The 20,795-nt window shown below is 40.6% G+C and overlaps 1 protein-coding gene and 1 non-coding gene across 3 annotated transcripts in view; both read left to right on the forward strand.

The window, feature by feature from the left end:
* The window catches only part of ANLN (anillin, actin binding protein), a 73,940-nt gene that overhangs the window by 12,819 nt on the left and 40,326 nt on the right, over positions 1-20,795 (forward strand). For both annotated transcript variants that reach the window (XM_089686991.1, XM_089686996.1), the window contains exons 2-9: positions 9,076-9,220; positions 10,605-10,886; positions 13,270-13,610; positions 16,598-16,865; positions 18,346-18,539; positions 18,631-18,738; positions 19,934-20,039; positions 20,475-20,594. In XM_089686991.1, coding sequence (XP_089543117.1) covers positions 9,076-9,220; positions 10,605-10,886; positions 13,270-13,610; positions 16,598-16,865; positions 18,346-18,539; positions 18,631-18,738; positions 19,934-20,039; positions 20,475-20,594 — 1,564 coding nt within the window. The remainder of the gene's footprint in view (positions 1-9,075; positions 9,221-10,604; positions 10,887-13,269; positions 13,611-16,597; positions 16,866-18,345; positions 18,540-18,630; positions 18,739-19,933; positions 20,040-20,474; positions 20,595-20,795) is intronic.
* LOC149472265 (small nucleolar RNA SNORA21) lies at positions 8,718-8,850 on the forward strand. Its single transcript, XR_016314317.1, has one exon. It is a non-coding gene; the product is annotated as a small nucleolar RNA SNORA21 (small nucleolar RNA).

Consider the following 20,795-nt stretch of genomic DNA (forward strand, 5'->3'; position numbering starts at 1 on the left):
ATGCGCGGGAGTCACTGTTTACAGCACGGCTCTCAAGGAACGGCATGGCAGAGCCATGATGCCATCACTTCTGCGCATATGCGCAGGATTCACTGTTTACAGCACTGGGCTCTGAAGGAATGGCAGAGCCATGATGCCATCACTTCTGCGCATATGCGCGGGAGTCACTGTTTACAGCACAGGGCTCTGAAGGAACGGCATGGCAGAGCCATGATGCCATCACTTCTGCGCATATGCGCAGGATTCACTGTTTACAGCACAGGGCTCTGAAGGAACGGCATGGCAGAGCCATGATGCCATCACTTCTGCGCATATGCGCGGGAGTCACTGTTTACAGCACAAGGCTCTGAAGGAACGGCATGGCAGAGCCATGATGCCATCACCTCTGCGCATATGCGCAGGAGTCACTGTTTACAGCACAGGGCTCTCGAACGGCATGGCAGAGCCATGATGCCATCACTTCTGCACATATGTGCAGAAGTCACTGTTTACAGAACAGGGTTCTGGAGAAACTGCATGGCAGAGCCATGATGCCATCGCTTCTGTGCATATGCACGGGAGTCACTGTTTACAGCACAGGGCTCTGGAGGAACGGCAGAGTTATGGCGTTCCTTCAGAGCGCATGTGCAAGTGATGTTTTTGGCGGTTACGCAGGAGATATTTCTGGTACCAACATTTAGGAGATATTTCTGGTACCAACATTTAATAGATATTGTACCAACATTTAGGAGATATATATGGTACCAGCAGGTAAACCTTATAGGCTCACCTGTAGGTACATGGAAAGAAGCATTTACTCCCACTTTAAATGACGCGTGGTTTGCATTTTGTGCAGTTCTCTGTGCCCATGAGCCCTTAGTATTAGCTATACCACTACTGTCCAGCAGCCCATGTCACGTGGTGGTTGTATGGTAAATTGAAGTCCAAATTGCTCATTCACCTCATTGTGACTGCATGTGTTGGTTACATTTACAAATCAAATGTAGAATTCTTCACGCAATGTGCCTAACCATAACTGACCGCTAATTGAAGTGTACACGATATATGTTGCTTTTTTATGTCATTTCTGGCAGTTAAGATGTAGCCATCTGACAGAACCTGTTAATCCAGCTGTGTTTTCAAATGGAGAAAATAGAAATGTGTTTTGCAAAGTTCTTTTTATGTAGATTCAGAGTCAGGAAGAAATTGTCTGTATATGTCCTGACTATAGAACGGACGTGGTTTGCATCACATGTGGAATGTTAATTTCCTTTGATTTCTCCCTTGTGACTCAGCTGCAGACTGTAAAACTGCCGGGCTCCCGTTTTTTTTGAAAGTGCAGATGGCGTCTTTTAAGTTTTTGTATGAGGATCTGCTCATCTGTGTTTTCCATAATTGGTAGGATGGAGGTTGTCTGCAGCTGCAGGAAAGATGTGTCGGTTAGTGGGCTGTGTTCCAGCACATAGCTAGGAAAGAATGCTGTGCGTAACGCCTGTACTCTACAAGCTACAGCATGAGTGGATGATAGAATATTCCAAACTGAAATGTAAATTCTTGGTATGAATAGAACGATTGGCTGATTCAAACTATAATGACTGGGTGTCTCCTAATGGTGCAGAAAGGGAGAAAAAAAAATTCTCCTTTGTCATGCTGTGAATGCAGCAATTTGACAGACGATGAGTTTATATACTCCAGAAGAGATTTTCTTTACTACTAGTATAACGTGTTGACTGTTGGAGATGTGCAGAATATTAACATCTCTTTCAAAAACAGCAAGCAGGCAGGCCGTTTTATTGTACAAGAGACGTGCAATGCCTCCTCTGTAATAAGTGAGACCTACCTGCCTGCTCGCAGTTTGCAAAGAGGACGGTGTTTGATGCAGTCCCAAATTTAGGCTTCATGAACAATGGCACACTCGCCCATGCAGCATAAATATGTGGTGTATCTTTGGTGCCCAGGATGCCCTGGTGCCGAGTACAGCCACCCAGAGACATGCATGGGTAAAGGCAATTGTATGAAGCTATGCACCAATACTTGCCTAATGTGATTCATGTGCACAGATGTAACGTGATAAATTCACACTATCAGCATTTTACACTTTATGCACATACAGTGAAGGAAATAAGTATTTGATCCCCTGCTGATTTTGAATGTTTGCCCACTCACAAAGAAATAAGTCTAAAAATCAAATGGTAGGTGTATTGTAACACAGAGACAGAATAGCAACAAAAAGTCAAAAGAAATACATGTCTAACAAATTATGCATTGATTTGCATGTTCGTGGGGGAAATAAGTATTTGATCCCCTATCATTCAGCAGGATTTCTGGCTACCAGGTGTCTTTCATACAGGTAATAAGCTGAGATTAGAAGCAGTCTCTTAAAGGGAGTGCTGCTAATCTAATTTTTTGTTACCTGTATAAAAGACACCAGTCCACAGGAGCAATCAAACCGATTCCAAACTCTCCACCATGGCAAAGACCTGTCCAAGGATGTTAGGAACAAGACTGTAGACCTACACAAGGCTAGACTGGGCTACCAAACTATCGCCAAGCAGCTGGGTGAGAAGGTGACAACAGCTGGTGCAATCCTTCGCAAATGGAGGAAACACAAAACAACTGTCAGTCTCCCTTAGCAGAAAAACACCCCCCAAAGCCTAAATTGTTAGTGCGTCTAGCACTACCCGTTCCCCAAACTATGTACACAACACCAGGCAGCAAAAATACACTGCAAGGGCAGATGTGCCCAAGTGTGTGAAGTCTACGGCCCTTTCACATGGAAGGCCATGCATTCCTGTGGACAGGCAGGTGTAAATGGACTTGTGTCTGTATACACCAGCCTGTCTCTGGGTCCGATCTGTTCCCTCATATTTAGGTGGATTGGTGCATAGAGTTGTCAGGGTAGTCTGTGAGCTTATCCTCTGCTGATTGGAACGAAATCTGCCCCGTGTGAAAGGGGCCTTAGATGGACATGACTAGCAATTTAAAACTAGCACTTTTTAAGTTGTTACAGGAACGTTTTTTAATAAGGGTTGGTTCATGCTTGTGAACAGAGCTGCGAAAAACACGGCTCTCCAGAAGGGCGCACAGAAACACAGCTGCATTTTGTAGCACCGCTTTTCAGGTCTCTGTGCAACCCTGCATTTTCATGCATGGTCGCTCAAATACACTGAGTGGCTGTGCTTAGAATGAATGTTCTGTTTACCCCCCTTTCTAACCAGGCCATTTTTTTGTGATCTGCGCTGCATTCATTTAATTGACAATTGCACGTTCATGCAACGCTTTACATAAATGTAATTTTATATATTTTTTTTCCCCCACAAATAGCTTTGTTTTGGAGGTATTTGATCATGTCTGCCTTTTTTTTTTTTTTTTTTTTTTTTTTTTTTTTTTTTGTGCTATAAACAAAAAAACTGACCATTTTAGAAATTTTTTTTTTACTTTTTGCTATAAAACATCCAATAAAAAAAGTAAAAAATAAAATTTCTTAAACGTAGGCCAAAATGTATTTTGCTACATGTCTTTGCTAAAAAAAAAAAAAAAAAAAAAAAAAAAAAATCTCAATAAGTGTATATTGGTTTACATGACAGTTATAGCGTCTACAAATGGCTGTAAATATACTGGGATTTTTATTTTTAATACTATTAATAGCGGCTATTAGCGACATCTCCAGTGACACTAATAATGATCAGTGCTAATAAAGAGCACTGATAATTTACTAATGACACTGGGCAGGAAGGGGTTAACATCTGGGGTGATCAAAATCTTATCAAGTGATTCGATTGTGTACTATGTGTTGTTTTGCTAATATCTGCTGCTTTCTATCTCTCTGCTGTGCAGAGAGATAGGAAACAGCATGTCCATGCTGACAGGAGAGAGATCTGTGTTGTTTATACAAAGTTCTCGCCCCTTTCGGCTTCGTTGACTATCACTGAAGCCTGGCTGGGAATTGCCACCCGGGACCCGGTGACTGACATCCTCAGGAGCCAATAGCAGCGCATGCGGAGCGGTGCACGCACTCCCTACCTGGAAATGTAAATTTGCATATGTTTACGCGATTTTGCACAGCGCAGCTGCCCTGTAGCAGTTGGTTGGATCAGTAGGTTAAAAAAAAGCCACCAGTTAGTAGAGACAAATTCCAGCAGTCTAAAGGCTGTAATTAAAGCAAAAGGTGGTTCAGCAAAATACTGACACAAGGGGGGTGATCCTTTCCAACTCAGTTATTCTGTTTTTGATTTTTTTTTTTCCCCCATAACATGTTGGTGTTATATCTTTCACTTGGATGTTATAAGTTGCAGCTGGAAAAAACAAAATGTTGTTTTTAAAAGATGGTGTTTCTTTGCTATACTCACGGTATATTATTGGTTTTCTTTTGGGAAAAGGTTAATACCGTTTCAAAGATTCGATTGGACAGACGAGACTCGGGCATGTAATCAGTCCATTTCATTCGCACCATGTCCCACATTTAGACCTTGTGCACACAGGATATTGTTCAACTGTCTCTTTATAGAATTCTTGCATAAGGGAATAAAGTAGGAACACAAGACAGCCACTCAGGGCTGAGTACAGCACTTGTTCTCCAGGCAAGATCACATATCAAGTACTGCTGTGTTTCATCTCTTTTCTCTTCCCTCTTTATTTATTGTTTCTGTATTTAAAGGAAATCTACTGAGAGAAATACTGTTTCCACTGACCTGTCTGAAAATACTAGCTGCCTGGTGGTCTTGGGCTTCAATACACTAGGAGTCACTGACCTGGAAAAAGCTTATACTGTAAAGTAATGTGTAGCCAGGAACTCCTGATCTGCAGACTTGTTCCACATCAGTGAATGACAAGGAACTGAAGATACTTGATTCGCTTGACAGCCAGGCAGTTAGCATTTTAGAAAACGTCAGCAATAGCAGACTCATGCAAATACTTTGGGGGTGATTTACTAAAACTGGGATGTGCAGAATTTGGTGCAGCTCTGCATAGAAACCAATCGGCTTCCAGGTTTTTTTTTTTTGTCAAAGCTTAAGCTCCCATTCACATCAAGCCAGACTTTGAAATCGTACGACTTACAGTGAAGTTGCACGATTTCAAAGTCAGGGAGACCTGTCGATTTCAGGTGCAATTTTCAAGACATCTGATACAAATGTCTATGCAAATTGCACCAAAAGTAGTGCATGTACAACTTTCAAAATCGGTGCGCCTTCGACCAAGGCTCCATGCACACGAGGCATTTTAATAACGCTGGTAACGTTCGCTGTGTAAAGTCACGTTAAAAAAGTGAGCTTCTTTGCATTAGCATGTAGCAGCGTTTTTTCGCCTTTGCAGTTTTTAGCGGTTTTTTTTGGTTTACCAAAAAACATCCAAAAACGCTGGTTTGCTGTGATTTACCACGTTACAGCGTTTTACAGCTAAAAAAAAACTCCTTTAGAAACCCACTAGTTTCCAAAAAAAACCGCCCCTGCAAAAAAATGCTGATTACAGTCTGTATGCATGGATGCATAGGATAACTTGCTGGGGAGTTTATTGGCTGTAGAAAAAAATGCCAAAAGCCAAAAACAGCCGCTGTAAAAACGTCCCGTGTGCATGAGGGCTAAAGATTCAGATCAGGAATTCTGACTTGCAGACCCTGTTTCCAACTTTAAAAAGAAAACAAAATGTTACTGTTGTATTCCGATTTAAAGTGGAGTTCCACCCAGAAGTGGAAGCTCCACTTATCTGTCTCTTCACTCCCTCTGCTGCCACATTGGGGGGGATCGGGTACCTGGATTTCACACTTCCGGCTCAGTTTGCCGCGGTGAACTGAGCTAAACGTTCAGCTCTCCCCTCAGACCTCTGGAACATTTCACAGGTCCCACAAGACTGTGGCCCATTCACAAAGCACAGTATGCTTGGCGCATGCGCAGTAGGAAACCGGCTGTGAAACCGTAATGCTTTACTGCTGGTTTCCCTTCAAGATGGCAGCACAAGCACCCGATAGCACAGGGTGAGGACACTGCTGGATCCCTGGACAGGTAAATACTCTAATATTAAAAGTCAGCAGCTACACTATTTGTAGCTGCTGACTTTTTATTTATTTACTTATTTGTTTATTTTTGGGTGGGGGGGCAGAACTCCACTTTAAGCTGGCCATACACAACTAGAAATATATTCCACTGCGGCTATTGCAATTTGGATGCAGCTGCTGTTTGGCCTGGCTTCTTTTTTGATTTTTTTCTTTTTCGGTTGAAGGATGCTAGGCGGGAGGGTGGCAAAAAGTCCGTTCACTAATTGAACAGTGCTATCTACTGATGGTTTGTCAGGAACTGGCTGATATTCCCACAGTCGAAGGCCCACTTTAGTTTCTTCAGTAGCTGAGCATTTTATAGCATAAGAGCAAGGTCCATGTCTCACTGGCAATTGTGTAACCGTGATTTGTGGTAGCTACAGTATTACTCACCTTGAGCATTTTTGTTGCTTTGAAATTATAAATTGCAGCTAATGAATGGTCTGCATCCAATGTAGCTGCTGATGACCATGGCAATTTGGGAAGATGCTTAGACCAGCAATTTATGAAGCTGCTTAGATGAACGTTGTAGCCAGTTACAGATCTAACACTTTAGATCGCTATAAACTGCCAAAGAATATAAGCTGAGAGATTTGTAGCTGCTACAAAGTTGCTGATGATGTGCCTTTCAGCATTCAGTGAAGTCTGACTTCATGTCCTGCATACTTTGTTCCACCTCAATGAATCACTAGGTAGTTAATTTAGGATCAGTGTAACATTCAAGAAGCCATGCAAAAACATCAGAAATGGTGGTGTGGACATTTCTGTAATCGCTGTTTTTTTTATGTTGGTCAGATCTCTTGTACATAGGGACAGGAGTTGAAAGTTGTGATTCTTTGTCCTTATTTTTTGCCAAAACATTGTCACCTAGTAATGATGGGCCAGTCTTCCTGAAAGTGTCATGGGTAAAGCCCAGTCTTCTGAGTCTGCCCCTGGATTCTTCTGTCTGCTTTCACCAACAAAATCTCCTCATAGTTCCTCTCTACCTGAAAGTCTTTGAGTCTTCCAGTACCTCTGTTTGCATTCCTCATAATATGAAAACCCTCTGATAATGACCACAGCAGATGTGTAGGCTCAGGAACTCAAGTGCACAAATCTCACTAATAGTCCTAAAGAGATATAAGAAATGGTGGCAGTGTGAAGGGTTAATTGCGTAATTAACCTGACCCAATAACAATCACTCTCAGGCTGCGAGAGAGCGGCACATAGGTTGTGGTCCAGTGAGCTGGAAAATCTTTGTACAGGGTGCAGCTGAGCGTGGCATTGTTACGCACGTGACAGCGCGGTTTTAGATTGGCTAGTCCTTCGGTCACGAGTTGGTGAGAAGGGCTGGGGGTCTGACACCGCGTCCGTCACAAGTACCATTGATGAATTCTGGCTTAGATCAATCTTGAAAAAGTGCATCTACTGGGTTTACAAATGCGGTTGTCAATGCCATTTTTTTTTCTTTTAATGATATGAAAAGGTAAACGATCACTTAAGGGGCTGATGTGTGGAAATTTCCTACACCCAGTTATTTCTACTTAAGCGCCCAGACTAAGGATGAAGCTTCCTCTCAATAGCTGGTATTATTGTGACCTTTTTTTTTTTTTTTTTGTCTTTTCTCCTTTTTCCTACCTGCTGACTTATGCCCTACTTCACTTTCCCCTTTGGAGACTGTGTATGAACTTCTAAGCTCCTCTGTCCCTTCGTGGCATAACCTAAATCCCAAAGCCTGACTGGTCTTACCCGGACATCTCCCCTCACAAGTGTGCAAGTGGGACTGTATAAGTTCTGTTATTCGATTCCACGTGATGGTATCTGTCCTTATTATACAGCATCTCAGAATCAAAGTTTGCTCCAATAAATTCTTGGTACAAGAGATAGGCTATTGTGCAAACTAACGAAATTCTTGAAACCTTACTATGCCTTTGCCCATAGTCTTGTCTTGGATTTTGATGATTTGACTATACTTTTTATCTCAAATATGTCTATTGGTCTCCTTGGTTTGGTCTGAGGGTTCTGACTACTTTTGTGATTACTTTATTTATTTTTACTTGTCTGTATTACCTATTGTATTAGTTGAAAGACAAAAATAAAGAATATATTAATAAAAAAATAAAATAAATAAATAAAAAGAATTCCTATACCCACAGGAACCCCTAACTACCATTTATGCAGTGTGGAGTGTAAGTGATTCTTATTGGTTATGGGCTTCAAGACATTATGTACCATGTGTCCACCATTTCCCATAGTGATTGCGTGTATTTTGATTGTGAACCCTTAGGTTGAACCCACATTAGCTACCCTGAAAATTAAGCACTTTTCATGTGAGCTGAATACCTGCTGTATTATGTATGGGACCTAAATCTGCATTCAATTCTGAGTTTTCATCTGAGATGTCATTTCAAAGGTTATACTTTAGGGCTTCTTCACACCATACGTGAAGAAAAACTGATGGAAAGGACCAGCAGATTTCACTTGCAGAGCCGCACGAGTTTCCATATGTTTTCAGTGAGTTTTATACACATTGCAGATTTCAGTGCAGAAAAAAATCTGCATGTGATACTAATGTTGTGGTGTGAACAGGGCACATAGAGAACAATTATTTCTTTTTTTTGCCCTTGCAGAATGCATACATAAAAACTGACATCTCTGCACACTGGTGTGAACGAGGCCTAAAAGTATAATGTTCATTTTGGCTGATCTGTCTATTTGTCTTCATGGACCTCTTCTTAAAGCACTTGTTGTGTCTGTGTAGTGGCACTATGAGTTGTCGTGGAAGAGGAGATAAATACACTGCTTTTGGGTGAAGAGGTGGCAACGTGTGCCATACTACTTCAATCGGTGGTGTGACATTTCTCTAAACAGATTCCTGGTGTCTACAAATTACAAGAATTTGTCTAAAGTGTTCTGTTAAAATTAGACTAGGCAGTATAAAATACTGTATGTTACACACCATAGGTAAAGCAACAGGTATGTCTTTGCAGTGGTCCTATATAAGCATGATACAAAACAACACAAATGTATTCTTGGTCACCACACAGTAGCTTTGTCTCTAAAATCTCTAACACCTTATGTCTTAGAAATTGCTTGAAAGGACGCGAGCCAGGAGAGAAAATCTTCAAAAGAAGATGGCCGATAGACCCACGGCTGGAGCACGGATGGCAGCATTAAACAAAAGGCCACTTACAGAGACCAATCGCCAGCCACCTGTACAAGCTGAAGAAGGTAAAGACAAAGGCAACTTGCAGACTACTCTAAGACACGAGTTCAGCAGATTAATTTTCCATTAGTCTGTTCAATAAAAGAAATATTGGATTTTGAGAACATCCTTTAAAATGTAACTCTTTTTTGATGGATTGAGTATTGTAGTGAGCAGTTAGATAGCACAGTTTGTAAATGGTATGCATTACATATCTTTGTTTTTTGTTTTTTGTTTTTTTTTTTGTTTTTTTGGTAAATGTTATGCATTAAACTATTGTGTATGTATTTTCAGTTTGGACATTAAAAGTATCAAATTTGTATACAATCATAGTGAAAAAGCTGGATTATAAATTCCATTTCTGAAATCTTTTGTTACTGTAACAAAGACTGTCACAGAAACCAATGTAAATGCATCTAAAACCAAAACGTTTTTTTTTTAATGTATATAGTAGAGGAGCTTTAAAATTCCTGTTGGGTTTCCTGGAGAGGTTTTTCCCTTTTAACTCCTGTCTTGTGGACACAAATGGAAGTGAGAGGAAATTTCTCCAAAGTGAAGGAAATCACGTTTAGGTAAATTGTCACTTGTGTTCCTATTGGAAGATTTCCCCTCCTATTCCTGTACTGGTGACAACTTTTAGTCTGGGTGATAAGTCACCAAGACAAATGAGGTGGTTGAATCTTCTTTACAGGGACACAGGTGAATGAAAAAAAAGGCAGAGGTTCTAACCCTTCCACTTTCTAGTACCTTAGGTAAACCTGAACTTGTCCTTCTCCTTTTTTTATTTATTTATTTATTTTTATTTTTTAACATACACCTCTTAGGAAAAAATGATTGATGCATTTATTCTCACTAGGGCCTGCATTTATTATTTCTCACTGGAGCCTGCAAAGCACTGCACCTGCAGGCAGCGGATTATGGGTGCAATGTCAAGCTCCTGCAGACACATCCTCCAGCTTTATGCCTATACTTCTGTACGGGCTTTCAGTTAGAAAGCTGGAGGAAATGTGAATGGACTACGAGGGTGCTGATCAGTGCTCTTGTATTCCATTGAGAGCTACAAGCTCTCTGCTACAGTTGCAGATGGGACTTGTAGTTGACTGTTTTACAGATCGCAGTGAATGAATGATGTGGTTTCGTGGAAGGAGCCCCACGCAGCCTTGCCAATTTTAAATGTGACAGGAGCTGCGGGGGAGAGGGAGGGGTATTGGAACATGTTACATGTCACACCCATAGTATGTTCTAAAAGGTGAACTCCTTTAAAGGATCAAGTACTGTAGACATTTTGGGTGCCTTCCCATGGGAATTAGTCTTGTCCAGCCTTATTTTTTTTAATTTTTTATATTGCCTTTTTTTCCCCCCCAAATACTTGTATTGGTTCACTGTAAAAAAAATCTGTTCTCTTTTCAGAGAAACCATGCTCAAAACCATCTCCTTCAAAGAAGCGCTGCTCTGATGAAAACAAAATATTAGGAACTGAGAACAAACAACCAAAAAGCCCAGAAATTGCTAAATGTACACAGCCAGAGATTGTTGCACATCCACAAGTGAGGCCCACAGAGCAGACTCCACCAAGAACCACTGTAACCAGTAAAGAAGAGCCGAAACTGAACTCCGAAGATCCAGGAGCATCTTCAGTGAGGACTCGTATGCAGAGGCTTGCTGATCAGCGGAGATATTGGGATAATGATGGTAACAAGAATCCATTACCACCCTCATTTCACTTTTGTAGTTCTATTACTTTGCACATATTTAGTTGTTACTGTAATATAAAAGCTGCTAACTAGTGCTATCCTTTAAAAAAAATCTAGGTCATTTGATTGAAAATACCAGTAACTTAATATACAGTTTTAATGGCAGTCCAAAATATTTTCTTGTACTTGTTTACAGAGGCTCTCAGTGAACAGATATAGTGCTTTGAAGCCTGGGGGCAGGCTGCCCTGTGCCCAAATTATAAACTTCAAATTTTGAACACAGAGTAAAAAAGCTTTAAAACATGAAATCACTGACCTTTGTAGCTGTTTGTGCTCTAAAGTAATTCATTCTCAAAGACCACAAAATCTAAAGTAGCACCCACTGTTTGCTTACATTGGAAAACTGGTAGCATGCCATGGAAAACAAGGAGAAAGGAGCCTTGATTTCAGTGCTTCTGTTGTGATCTTTGAAGTGTAATTTATTTGCAATGTGTAAAGCTACAAAGGTAAAAGAGGGCTTGTTTTAAAGTACTTTGCTGCTTTTTCACAATATGTGCATTTACTGGGCACAGAAAGTATTGCAACCTTGAAAGCTAAATTCAGGCAAACCGCTACTGTAAATAGATTAAATAAATGTACAGTGGCTGTTAAAGGATTTGTATTTCTGTCCATCCAGTTGCCAGATTTACACAGTTCTGCAGCACAGCATACCTGTCTGGTTGGGTAGGAGGCTTTTTTTCCTGTTGCGGTTATATGACACCTACAGGTCTTGTTCTGACTCCAGTCTTTGACTGGACAGTAAAAAGAGAAGCAGCAGATTGATGAGCTTCTCTCTCTGCTCCCTCCTCCTACCAGCATTTCTGTTGTGTTGCTTTTCCCTTTCCCAGTCTAAGCTCAGCTGTACAGGGGATTACAAAGGGCTGAAGCCAAAGGTATTCTGATACTTACATTTAATAACCTGTTCCACACGTCTGAGTTGTCTTGAGCACATGATAATACGTGTTGTTTTAGGTGGTAACATGCATTTTGGTAAGGCATTTCATTCATTTTGAATGGTTGCCAACACACCACAAAGCCAGCGGGGAGTGTGACAGGGTGGATAGTACAGGTGTGTTGGAGTGCCATTCAGGTGAATGGCAGTGCAGTAGGCATGTTGCATTTATCACATGGTAAAACTTCTTACCTCTGCAACATGAATGGAACCTTTATGATGTATTATGAATAAAGAGCTGCATTTATTTTATTTTTTTAATTTCTGCTTGAAGTTGGAGATTTATGATAGGGCTACAATCACTAAGGATGACCCCTATCAGGGAGAACAATGGCAAAACCAATATTTGGCTGCACAGAAAGAATAGTTTAACAGGAATTCAGCAGTTGTAACGTCAAATTGCTATTCATGAATGAAGAGTTCCACTTTAATATACCGTAGTGCTCAAAACTTTGCATACCCTGGCAGAAATTGTGTCATTGATATTGAAAAATATGACTGATCATGCCAAAAAATGTTCTTTTATTGAAGGATGATAATCATATGAAGCCATTTATTATCAAATAGCTGTTTGGCTCCTTTTTAAATCATAATGATAACAGAAATCACCCAAATGGCCATGATCAAAAGTTTACATACCCTGGAATGTTTGGCCTTGGTACAGACACACAAGGTGACACACATGGGTTAAAATGCCAATTAGAGGTTAATGTCCCACATCTGTTGCTTTTTAAATTGCAATTTAGTGTCAGTGTATAAATAGTCAATAAGTTTGTTAGCACTTATGTGGAAACACTGACTAGGCTAGATACTGAGCCATGGTGATCAGAAAGCAACTGTCAAAAGTCCTGCGTAACAAGGTAATGGAACTTTTTAAAGATGGAAAAGGACATAAAAAGATGTCTTAAAAAGAAGCCTTGAATATGCCAATCAGTACTGTTAAATCACCTATTAAGTGGAAAGTTCGGGGATCTCTTGATACCAAGCCAAGGTCAGGTAGACCAAGAAAGATTGTCATTAGCATTTTAACCCGTGTGTGTCACCTTGTAGGTCTTTACCAAGGCCAAACATTCCAGGATATGCCAAGTTTTGATCATGGCCATTTGGGTGATTTCTGTTTTCATTATGATTTAAAAAGGAGCCAAACAACTATTTGATGATAAATGGCTTCATACGATCATCATCCTTCAATAACAGCATTTTTTGGCATGATCAGTCATATTTTCAATATCAATGCCACAATTTCACAATTTCTGCCAGGGTATGCAAACTTTTGAGCACAACTGTAACATTCATTCAGTCATTTGTGTGTGGGCATGCAATTTCTTTTTTTTACTCTGTATGAAGATTGTGGTTTTTTTTTTTGTTCTTTTTTCTTTTTCATCCACAGGTAGCCCACCAAAGTCCCCTCCTATTAGCAACCCACCCAAAGAAATTGTACCTTCCCCTCCAAAGGTACAGACTTCCATAGTTAACGCTGAAACTCCCATGGGCCGGAGAACTCGTTTAGCTAACCTGGCTGCTACGATCGGGTCCTGGGAAGATGACTTGAGTCATTCAAGTGTTAAACCAAACAATACACAAGAAAAGCCTGGTACCACTTGTTTATCGAAAGTGTCCACTGTCAGTTCCGCATCTTCCAGCATCAATAGTCATACTGTCCGGCAGGAAGCTTTATCTCAAAAACCCAAAGAAGAGGCTGTGAAAAAAGCAACGATTCCTAGCACACTGGTATGTAGTTTTATAGAATCTGTTTATTTAACTTTATGATTAGATCTGTTATTTTATGATTTTTGTGTAAAAGTTCCATGTTAAACAAGATTATATACATAAGGTGTCAAATAATACGTTAAGAAATTTTTAAAGTGACTTTTAATTTTTTTTATTTTTTATGCTACTTGTTTGCGGTTTTATTTATTTCAGATTTGTAGAATAACCACTAGAGGGAGACCTTAACAAATATAATCTCTGCTTAGTAACAATTGTAACGGTTTACATAACATATCAGTTATGTAGAGAGTGCATTGTTTAATGAGTTAAACCAGATTCCAAGGACAGTAGTAATTGTAAGACCACAGGCATTGGGCAGGAAGCACAGCCTGTAAGCTAATGTGATTTGCTATTAAAAAAAAAAAAAAAAAAAAAAAATATATATATATATATATATATAGATAGATAGATAGATAGATCTCCTAGATTGTAAACTCCAGTGATCAGGCCCTCCTATCCCTCTTGTATTGAACTGTATTGTTGCTGTATTGTCTCCCTTTTATATTGTAAAGCGCTGAGCAAACTGTTGGCGCTATATAAATCCTGTATAATAATAATAATTTTATATATATATATATATATATATAAATAAATAATACACACGCAATAAATACAGGAAACGGATTTAGAAAAAAAAACGCAATTCTAACATTTACATTAAGGTACTGTTCACAAGACAGAGGAATGCACCCCTTACAAATGCCTCACTGTTAGACTGTTCATGCTTTATTAGCAACCCATAGTCACAAACAAACAATAGTATGTATTATTCCTAACCCAAAACATTATATGCCAATGTTATTAAATCTATATCCCCAACAGAATAATTGTTGAACATTTCTGATAAAATACCTGGGTCTTTAAATCTTATATCTAAAACTGATTCCCAGCAATACATACAGTATATGTAATATCAGACAGATCCTCTAGTTATTAAATACTCTAATGAGCTGCTAATGATCCTCTGGTATAAAAATAAATAGCATGAAAGCCAAGGGAGTCCAAAAAAAAAATCTACTTGTATTGAGTGTAAAAGGATAGGTATGACAACCAGAATGATAGTCTATAGACCCCAGGGAAGAGAGTGTTCTCAAATCACTCATGGCATGCAGCTCTCATGGTTTATGTTCTTGACATTGCTACCAGCCTCTTTGCAAGGTTTAAATTGGAAACAAACATATGCAGGGGACAATACGGGCTTGTGTCCATTTGGGCAAATTCCGCTTGCTTTTGACATCAGGGGCACTTTGAGATCACTCACTCATAGTTCATTGAAAGGTGTCTTTATTTTGCAGTTGACCTCTTCAAGTTTTGCATTCCCATAGACCCATAGGGGTTTATTTACTAAAGCTGGAGAGTCCAAAATCAGACTCCCTTCTGCATAGAAACCAATCCGCTTCTAACCTCAGCTTGTTCAATGAAGCTTTGGCAATGAAACCTGGAAGCTGATTGGTTTCTATGCAGAAGGGAGTCTGATTTTGGACTCTCCAGCTTTAGTAAATAAACTCCATAGGGTCCCATAGCCATAGGGTCCCATAGGGACAGAAGTAGCTCTGGCATTTTCTGCATTTTTTTTTTGCCCATTGCTAAAAGTCCATTGTCCCAACACATAATATGCCATTGTATTTTACTGAGCAAATTGTTACCAAAATTGTGGTCTTTGTTAATAAAGCTGAGATTTCTCACTTTTAGGCTGTCTGTTACTTTAAAATCTAAATAAATCCAAGTCATTTATCTCTTTTAAATATGACAAGTGTTTGTATCATATTCTTTTTTTACATAATGTATGATTTCTGTTTAGAATACCTAGTTGAACCTTCCATTCTCCCTTCTTATTGGTAAATTGACTGTGTTAAATACGGAAGCCAGTTCATGCTAGCATGGTCCGTTTAGGTCCCATGTCTTTATGTTGTGAGACACAGGTCGCTTTTCAAGTCTGTTTTTCAGTCACTCCCCCCTTCCCATCCAGCCTTGCACTGTTGATTGATGGTGCTTTCAATCCCAAGCCTGTATGTCAGTCATGCCCACTTGCTGCTCTGCACTGAAGAATTGCCGCCATGTGACAACAAAACATGGGAGGGGGGAAAAGGCATTTTATGGCTTTTCAAAAGTTGATTGAAAAGATGTTTACTAATAAGCACGGTGGCTAAGTGGTTAGCACTTCCGCCTGGCAGTACTAGGGTCATTGGTTCGAATCCCAGCCATGGCACCACCTGCCTGGAGTTTGCATGTTCTCCCTGTGCTTGCGTGGGTTTCCTCTGGGTTTCCTCCCACACTCCAAAGACATGCTGGTAGGTTAATTGGATCCTGTCGAAATTGTCTCTAGTATGTGTATGTATGAATGTGAGTTAGGGACCTTAGATTGTACACCCCTTGAGGGTTAGGGACTGATGTGAATGTACAATATATATGTGAAGAGCTGCGTAAATTGACGGCGCTATATAAGTACCTATAATAATAATAATCTGTACATAGTACTTACTAAGGTTTACTTTGTTTTTTATTCAAGCTCTTATTAATGTAAAGAGGATTTCCAGGGTACATTGATATTTAATAACAGATGAAGACTATGGGGACCCTACTCCTTCAGGCACCAAATAAACAATCTTAAGGCTTATTTTTGATGATGCCAGCCTTTTTAACAGGTGGAACTGCAGGGGGGATCAGGATTTATAACCTAGTATGTACAGGCCCATTCACACCACTGTGGTGTGGTAGCAGATGCTGCATGCTTGAGCTGTTGTTCTTATTCATTATGAATACTACCCCATTGCTATTCCAAAGGTTTGTGCGCTGCAGCGTGGCAGAGTGCATGGTATCCTGTGCCTTGCGCTGTGATTAAAATGCAGCCCACTGCATTTTAATGTTCATCGCCTTGTGTTTCCAACCATCTCATTTTTTATTTATTTTTTACTTTTTAACTCTAGACAATATGCTTTCTGTTACAGGTGTCTACACATTCTGAATCAAAACCTTCACGTTCTACAGTAACAAACACCGTTATTAATGATGCACCAAAACCAATAGAAGATAGAATCACAAATGTTGTACCTTCCAAGCTAAAGGAGAAGAATGAACCACCTGCTCAAATAGAAAAGTGTACCCCACAGAGAGTAGAGAGGCCAACATCAAAAATATTCACCACTTTCCCAGCAACCCCTAGGGAAGAGATTAGTAGAACACCTGTAGTGCAAAAGGAAAAGACGGTAACACCAGGTAAGAGCACGATAAATCAGGGGAGTCCATGATGTAGCCTGGTGGCTACTCTTTTTTTAAATTTTGTGCTTTCTTACTGTGATCTTGGAGGTAATTGTAACTTGGTGGTATTGGCAATTTTAGTGAGAACCTGCCAGTCTGAACTTTGTTGTTGGGCTTGTCAGCCCACTTTTATTAAATATGAAAGTTAAGGTTCAACAGAAAATTTGTCCATGCAGGAACCCCACCATCAAAATACTGTAAGTGACACAATAATAGTGTCAAGCCACCTGGCTCTGTCTTTAGCAGTGCCACTGCTCTTTTCACTGGTCCCTCAGACCGTCTCTTCCAGCCCTCCTGGCTCTCTGGACTCTCCTGGCTCACTCAGCCTGTGCTTACAGCACCATGCTGCACAGGCGCAATCCCTGGCTTCTCAGTAGGGGATCTCCTGGCACCCTAGGCTCTCACTGCTCTAATACCTCCAGATTCCCTCAGACCCCTGAGTCGTTGTCCCAGCTTTCCCAGTCTCCTGGACTTGCTTAGCTGCCTTGACCCTCTGGGCACATTCACACTTAAAATCTGATCAATCACAGAGCAGCCAGAGCCATTTACTGCTTTGGCTGCTCTGCATTGCTGGCTGCATAGGGGGCAGCGTGATGAGGGATTCAACACATCACACTGCTCCTCTTCCCTTTTTTTAGTAGTTTTTTGTTTTGTTGGAGGGTTATTTGAAGTGTATAAATTGTACACTTCATTCACTGCAATGTTGCTGTGCTGCCTGACATTGTAGTACATTTTGGTCCAGTGCACTGCAATAAGATGCATGGGACACAAAGGAAACGTGTGTGTGTCCCTGCAGTAAAACGCCCGCATATAGTGTGAATTAACCCTCAGTCCTGTAGGTAAGCAATCTCTCCTGCAACAAGGATCCCTGTCTCTCAAATGGAGCACCTCTCCTAATGGGAGCCCACACCTTCCCCCTGACGGGGGTGCGTCTCTCCTGGATGGAGCACACACCTGTCTCCTGATAAAAGCTCTGAGCTATGACCAAGCCTGTCATAAGGGTTGTACGCACCTGAACTCACCCTGCTGGTCTTCTGCAAGAGCTGGATACTGGGTTGAAGGCTTTGTCCCATGAGACTCTTTAAAGCCTTTGGACTGCAGATCCCTGAACCCATAGAAAACTGAAAACCCAGGCTTCTCTGCTCTACTCTAGAGCCCCTCAAGCTGTATCTTTGACAACCCTGTGTGTCTTCTGCCTGTACTCAAAAAGTGGCAGAGCCTAGCACTGTCACACTACTTACAGTATATTGCTTTACTGAATAATTTTTCATATTTTTCTTGTCATGGAATGTTATCCGTACACAAGTTCCCAGTAGGCTCACATGTTCAAGTACATAGTACACCTTCTGGTTTATTAAATACATCATACTCTGCACTCAGTTCAACTTTTTCTATTTGTGAATCTCACTAAATTATCCAATCAATTATTGCCCTGTAGGTGGTCCAGGAGTTAAGTCCTTCCTGGAGCGATTTGGAGAGAAGTGTCAAGAACGCACACCTGTAAGCGCAGCACCTGTAAACACTGCACTGAAGTCTGCTGTGGTGACACCAACAACAAAAAGTATCCAGGAAAGGCTTTTCAAGCAGAGTGATGTATCCAGTACTGCTAGCTTAGCACAGCAGCAGAAAAAGGTACGGGCATCTACAGACAGCTATATTCAATAGGAAATTAAATTTTCTGTTCAGCAGAGTAAATGAGTTCTATTACTTTTTTTATGATCAGGAACGTGAAAAGGAACTTGCAGCCATTCGTTCCCGATTTGAGAAAGGAAGTGTGTGGACTGCAGACAAGGAAGACACAGCTAAAGCCAAGCATCAAGAGACTCAACGGGTAATGGAAACTTGTATTCTATCAGAAATGACAAAGCCCTTTACTATAGAATGAAAATGGTATTCATACTTTCAGAGTTCCCTTCATTCTATACAAGTAATTGATCTGCAGCTTTTTTTAAAATTTAATATGTGACTCTTACTTATACGGGTTTCTGTAGAAATAAACTTTACACACGGGAGCTACACTCAGCAAAAATTACGCATTTGGCACAGCTTTCTTAAACGTTTTGTACAACGAATCATACATTTTATTCTTTGCTAACCTGTAGACTTTAGATTTGTATTATGGAGCTAATAAGACTTCTCTTAAGCAACAAGGTTGCGATTGGATGTGAAGTGAATTTGGACTTTTAAAGTGATTCTAAAGGATTCATTTATAAAAAAAAACAAACATGTCTATACTTTATCTACTGTGTGCAGTGGTTTTGCACAGAGCAACCCAGATTCTCCTCTTCTCGGGTCCCCTGCCGATGCTCCTAGACCCTCCCTCCTGTCGGGTGCCCCCACAGCAAGCAGTTTGTTATGAGGGCACCTGCTGCTCTGGCCCCACCCGCTTTCTTTTCTCATTGGCTCACTGGCTATGATTGACAGTAGCAGCCAATGGCTCCCTCTTTTGTCTTGGCCAATGAGGCGATGGAGTCCCAGGATAGCCAAGGCTGCAGTGCGCATCACTGGATCGAGAGTGGGGTTAGGTGAGAATTGGGAGGGCTGGGGAGGATGTTGCTCACAGTAGGTTTTTTATCTTCATGCATAGAATACATGAAGGTAAAAAATCTTGAGCCTTTAGATCAAGCACAGCCAGTGAGCCAATGATGGGAATTGGGGGAGGGGGTTTGACAGAGTTGTGTCGTGGCTGTGTGTGTGAAAGGACACACAGAGCAGTGACTCAGGAGCGAGCCTGCTTGGGTGCCTCCAAAGCAAGTTGCTTGCTCTGGCAGCGCTAGGTAGGAGGGAAGGACCGGGAGTGCTGGCAGGGGACCCCAGAAGAGGAGGATCGGGCTGCTGTATGTGAAACAATTGCACAGAGCAGGTAAGTATGACGTGTGTGTGTGTGTGTGTGTGTGTGTGTGTGTGTGTGTGTGTGTGTGTGTGTGTGTGTTTTTTAAATTGCCTTTTATATCACTTTAATTTTGTCAGTATTGTATACATAATTATCTTTTCTCAAGAGCTATTGTAATGTCCTTTCCCTTTAGGAAATTCAAGCTCATCCAGTGACTTCTAGCAAGCCACCAAAGCCAAATGTAATCTCCCATCCAGCTGCTGAGAGAGTGCCTGTCTCTCCAGAGAAGGGTACAGCACGTAAGTAGGAATGATTGACGGTATTAATGTGTTCAGACATAAGGACACCTGCCTTTTATCAACCGTCATTACTGCATGAAAGAGGTAGACCATTAATTCTGGCAAACTTATTAAGCTGTGATTTTCAAAGATTGCTTCTAATTTTTAATACGTCTTGTTCCTGACTCTGTTCTCCCTTTCCAAACTAAGGCTACACAGCCTGTGTCTAAATGTATTGTCTGTAGCTAAAAGCTGCATTCTATCTATATGCAAGTATATTTTACCTGCCATTAATCCTGGTCAATACTTGTACTGTCCTCATTGATTCATATTAACCTCTGGTAATTCAGTGGCAGATATACAGGCCAGTTGATGATTAGTGATGCAAACTGACCTTCAACTAGCAATTTGGCACTAACTCATTTTCTTGTTTTTACTTTTATCCACATTTTCTAGGTGACACCCAAAAAAAGATAGCTGAACATATAAAAAGTCCTGAGAAATCTGTGCAACCGTCTTTAGTGCCATTGGAGAAGCCAGGATTCAGTAACAAAGTAAAGTCTAGTGAGGATAAAGGTTTGTTTAATTTTAGGGATTGAAAAACATCTGATTGTCATAGAGTATTATTTTGCCACTAATGTCAGGGTGTCCTCAACATAACGTGGTAAAAGAACAATGATGGTGTTATAGCAATAAATCCAATTCCATAATAATTTCAATTTTAGAAAGGAGAATGGAAATGTGTTTGGTTGCTATGGCATTTGATAGAATACCTCT

Source organism: Staurois parvus, unplaced genomic scaffold (assembly GCF_062004578.1).
Source record: "Staurois parvus isolate SC_StPar_1 unplaced genomic scaffold, SC_StPar_1.0 ptg000020l, whole genome shotgun sequence".
NCBI classification, from domain to species: Eukaryota; Metazoa; Chordata; class Amphibia; order Anura; family Ranidae; genus Staurois; species Staurois parvus.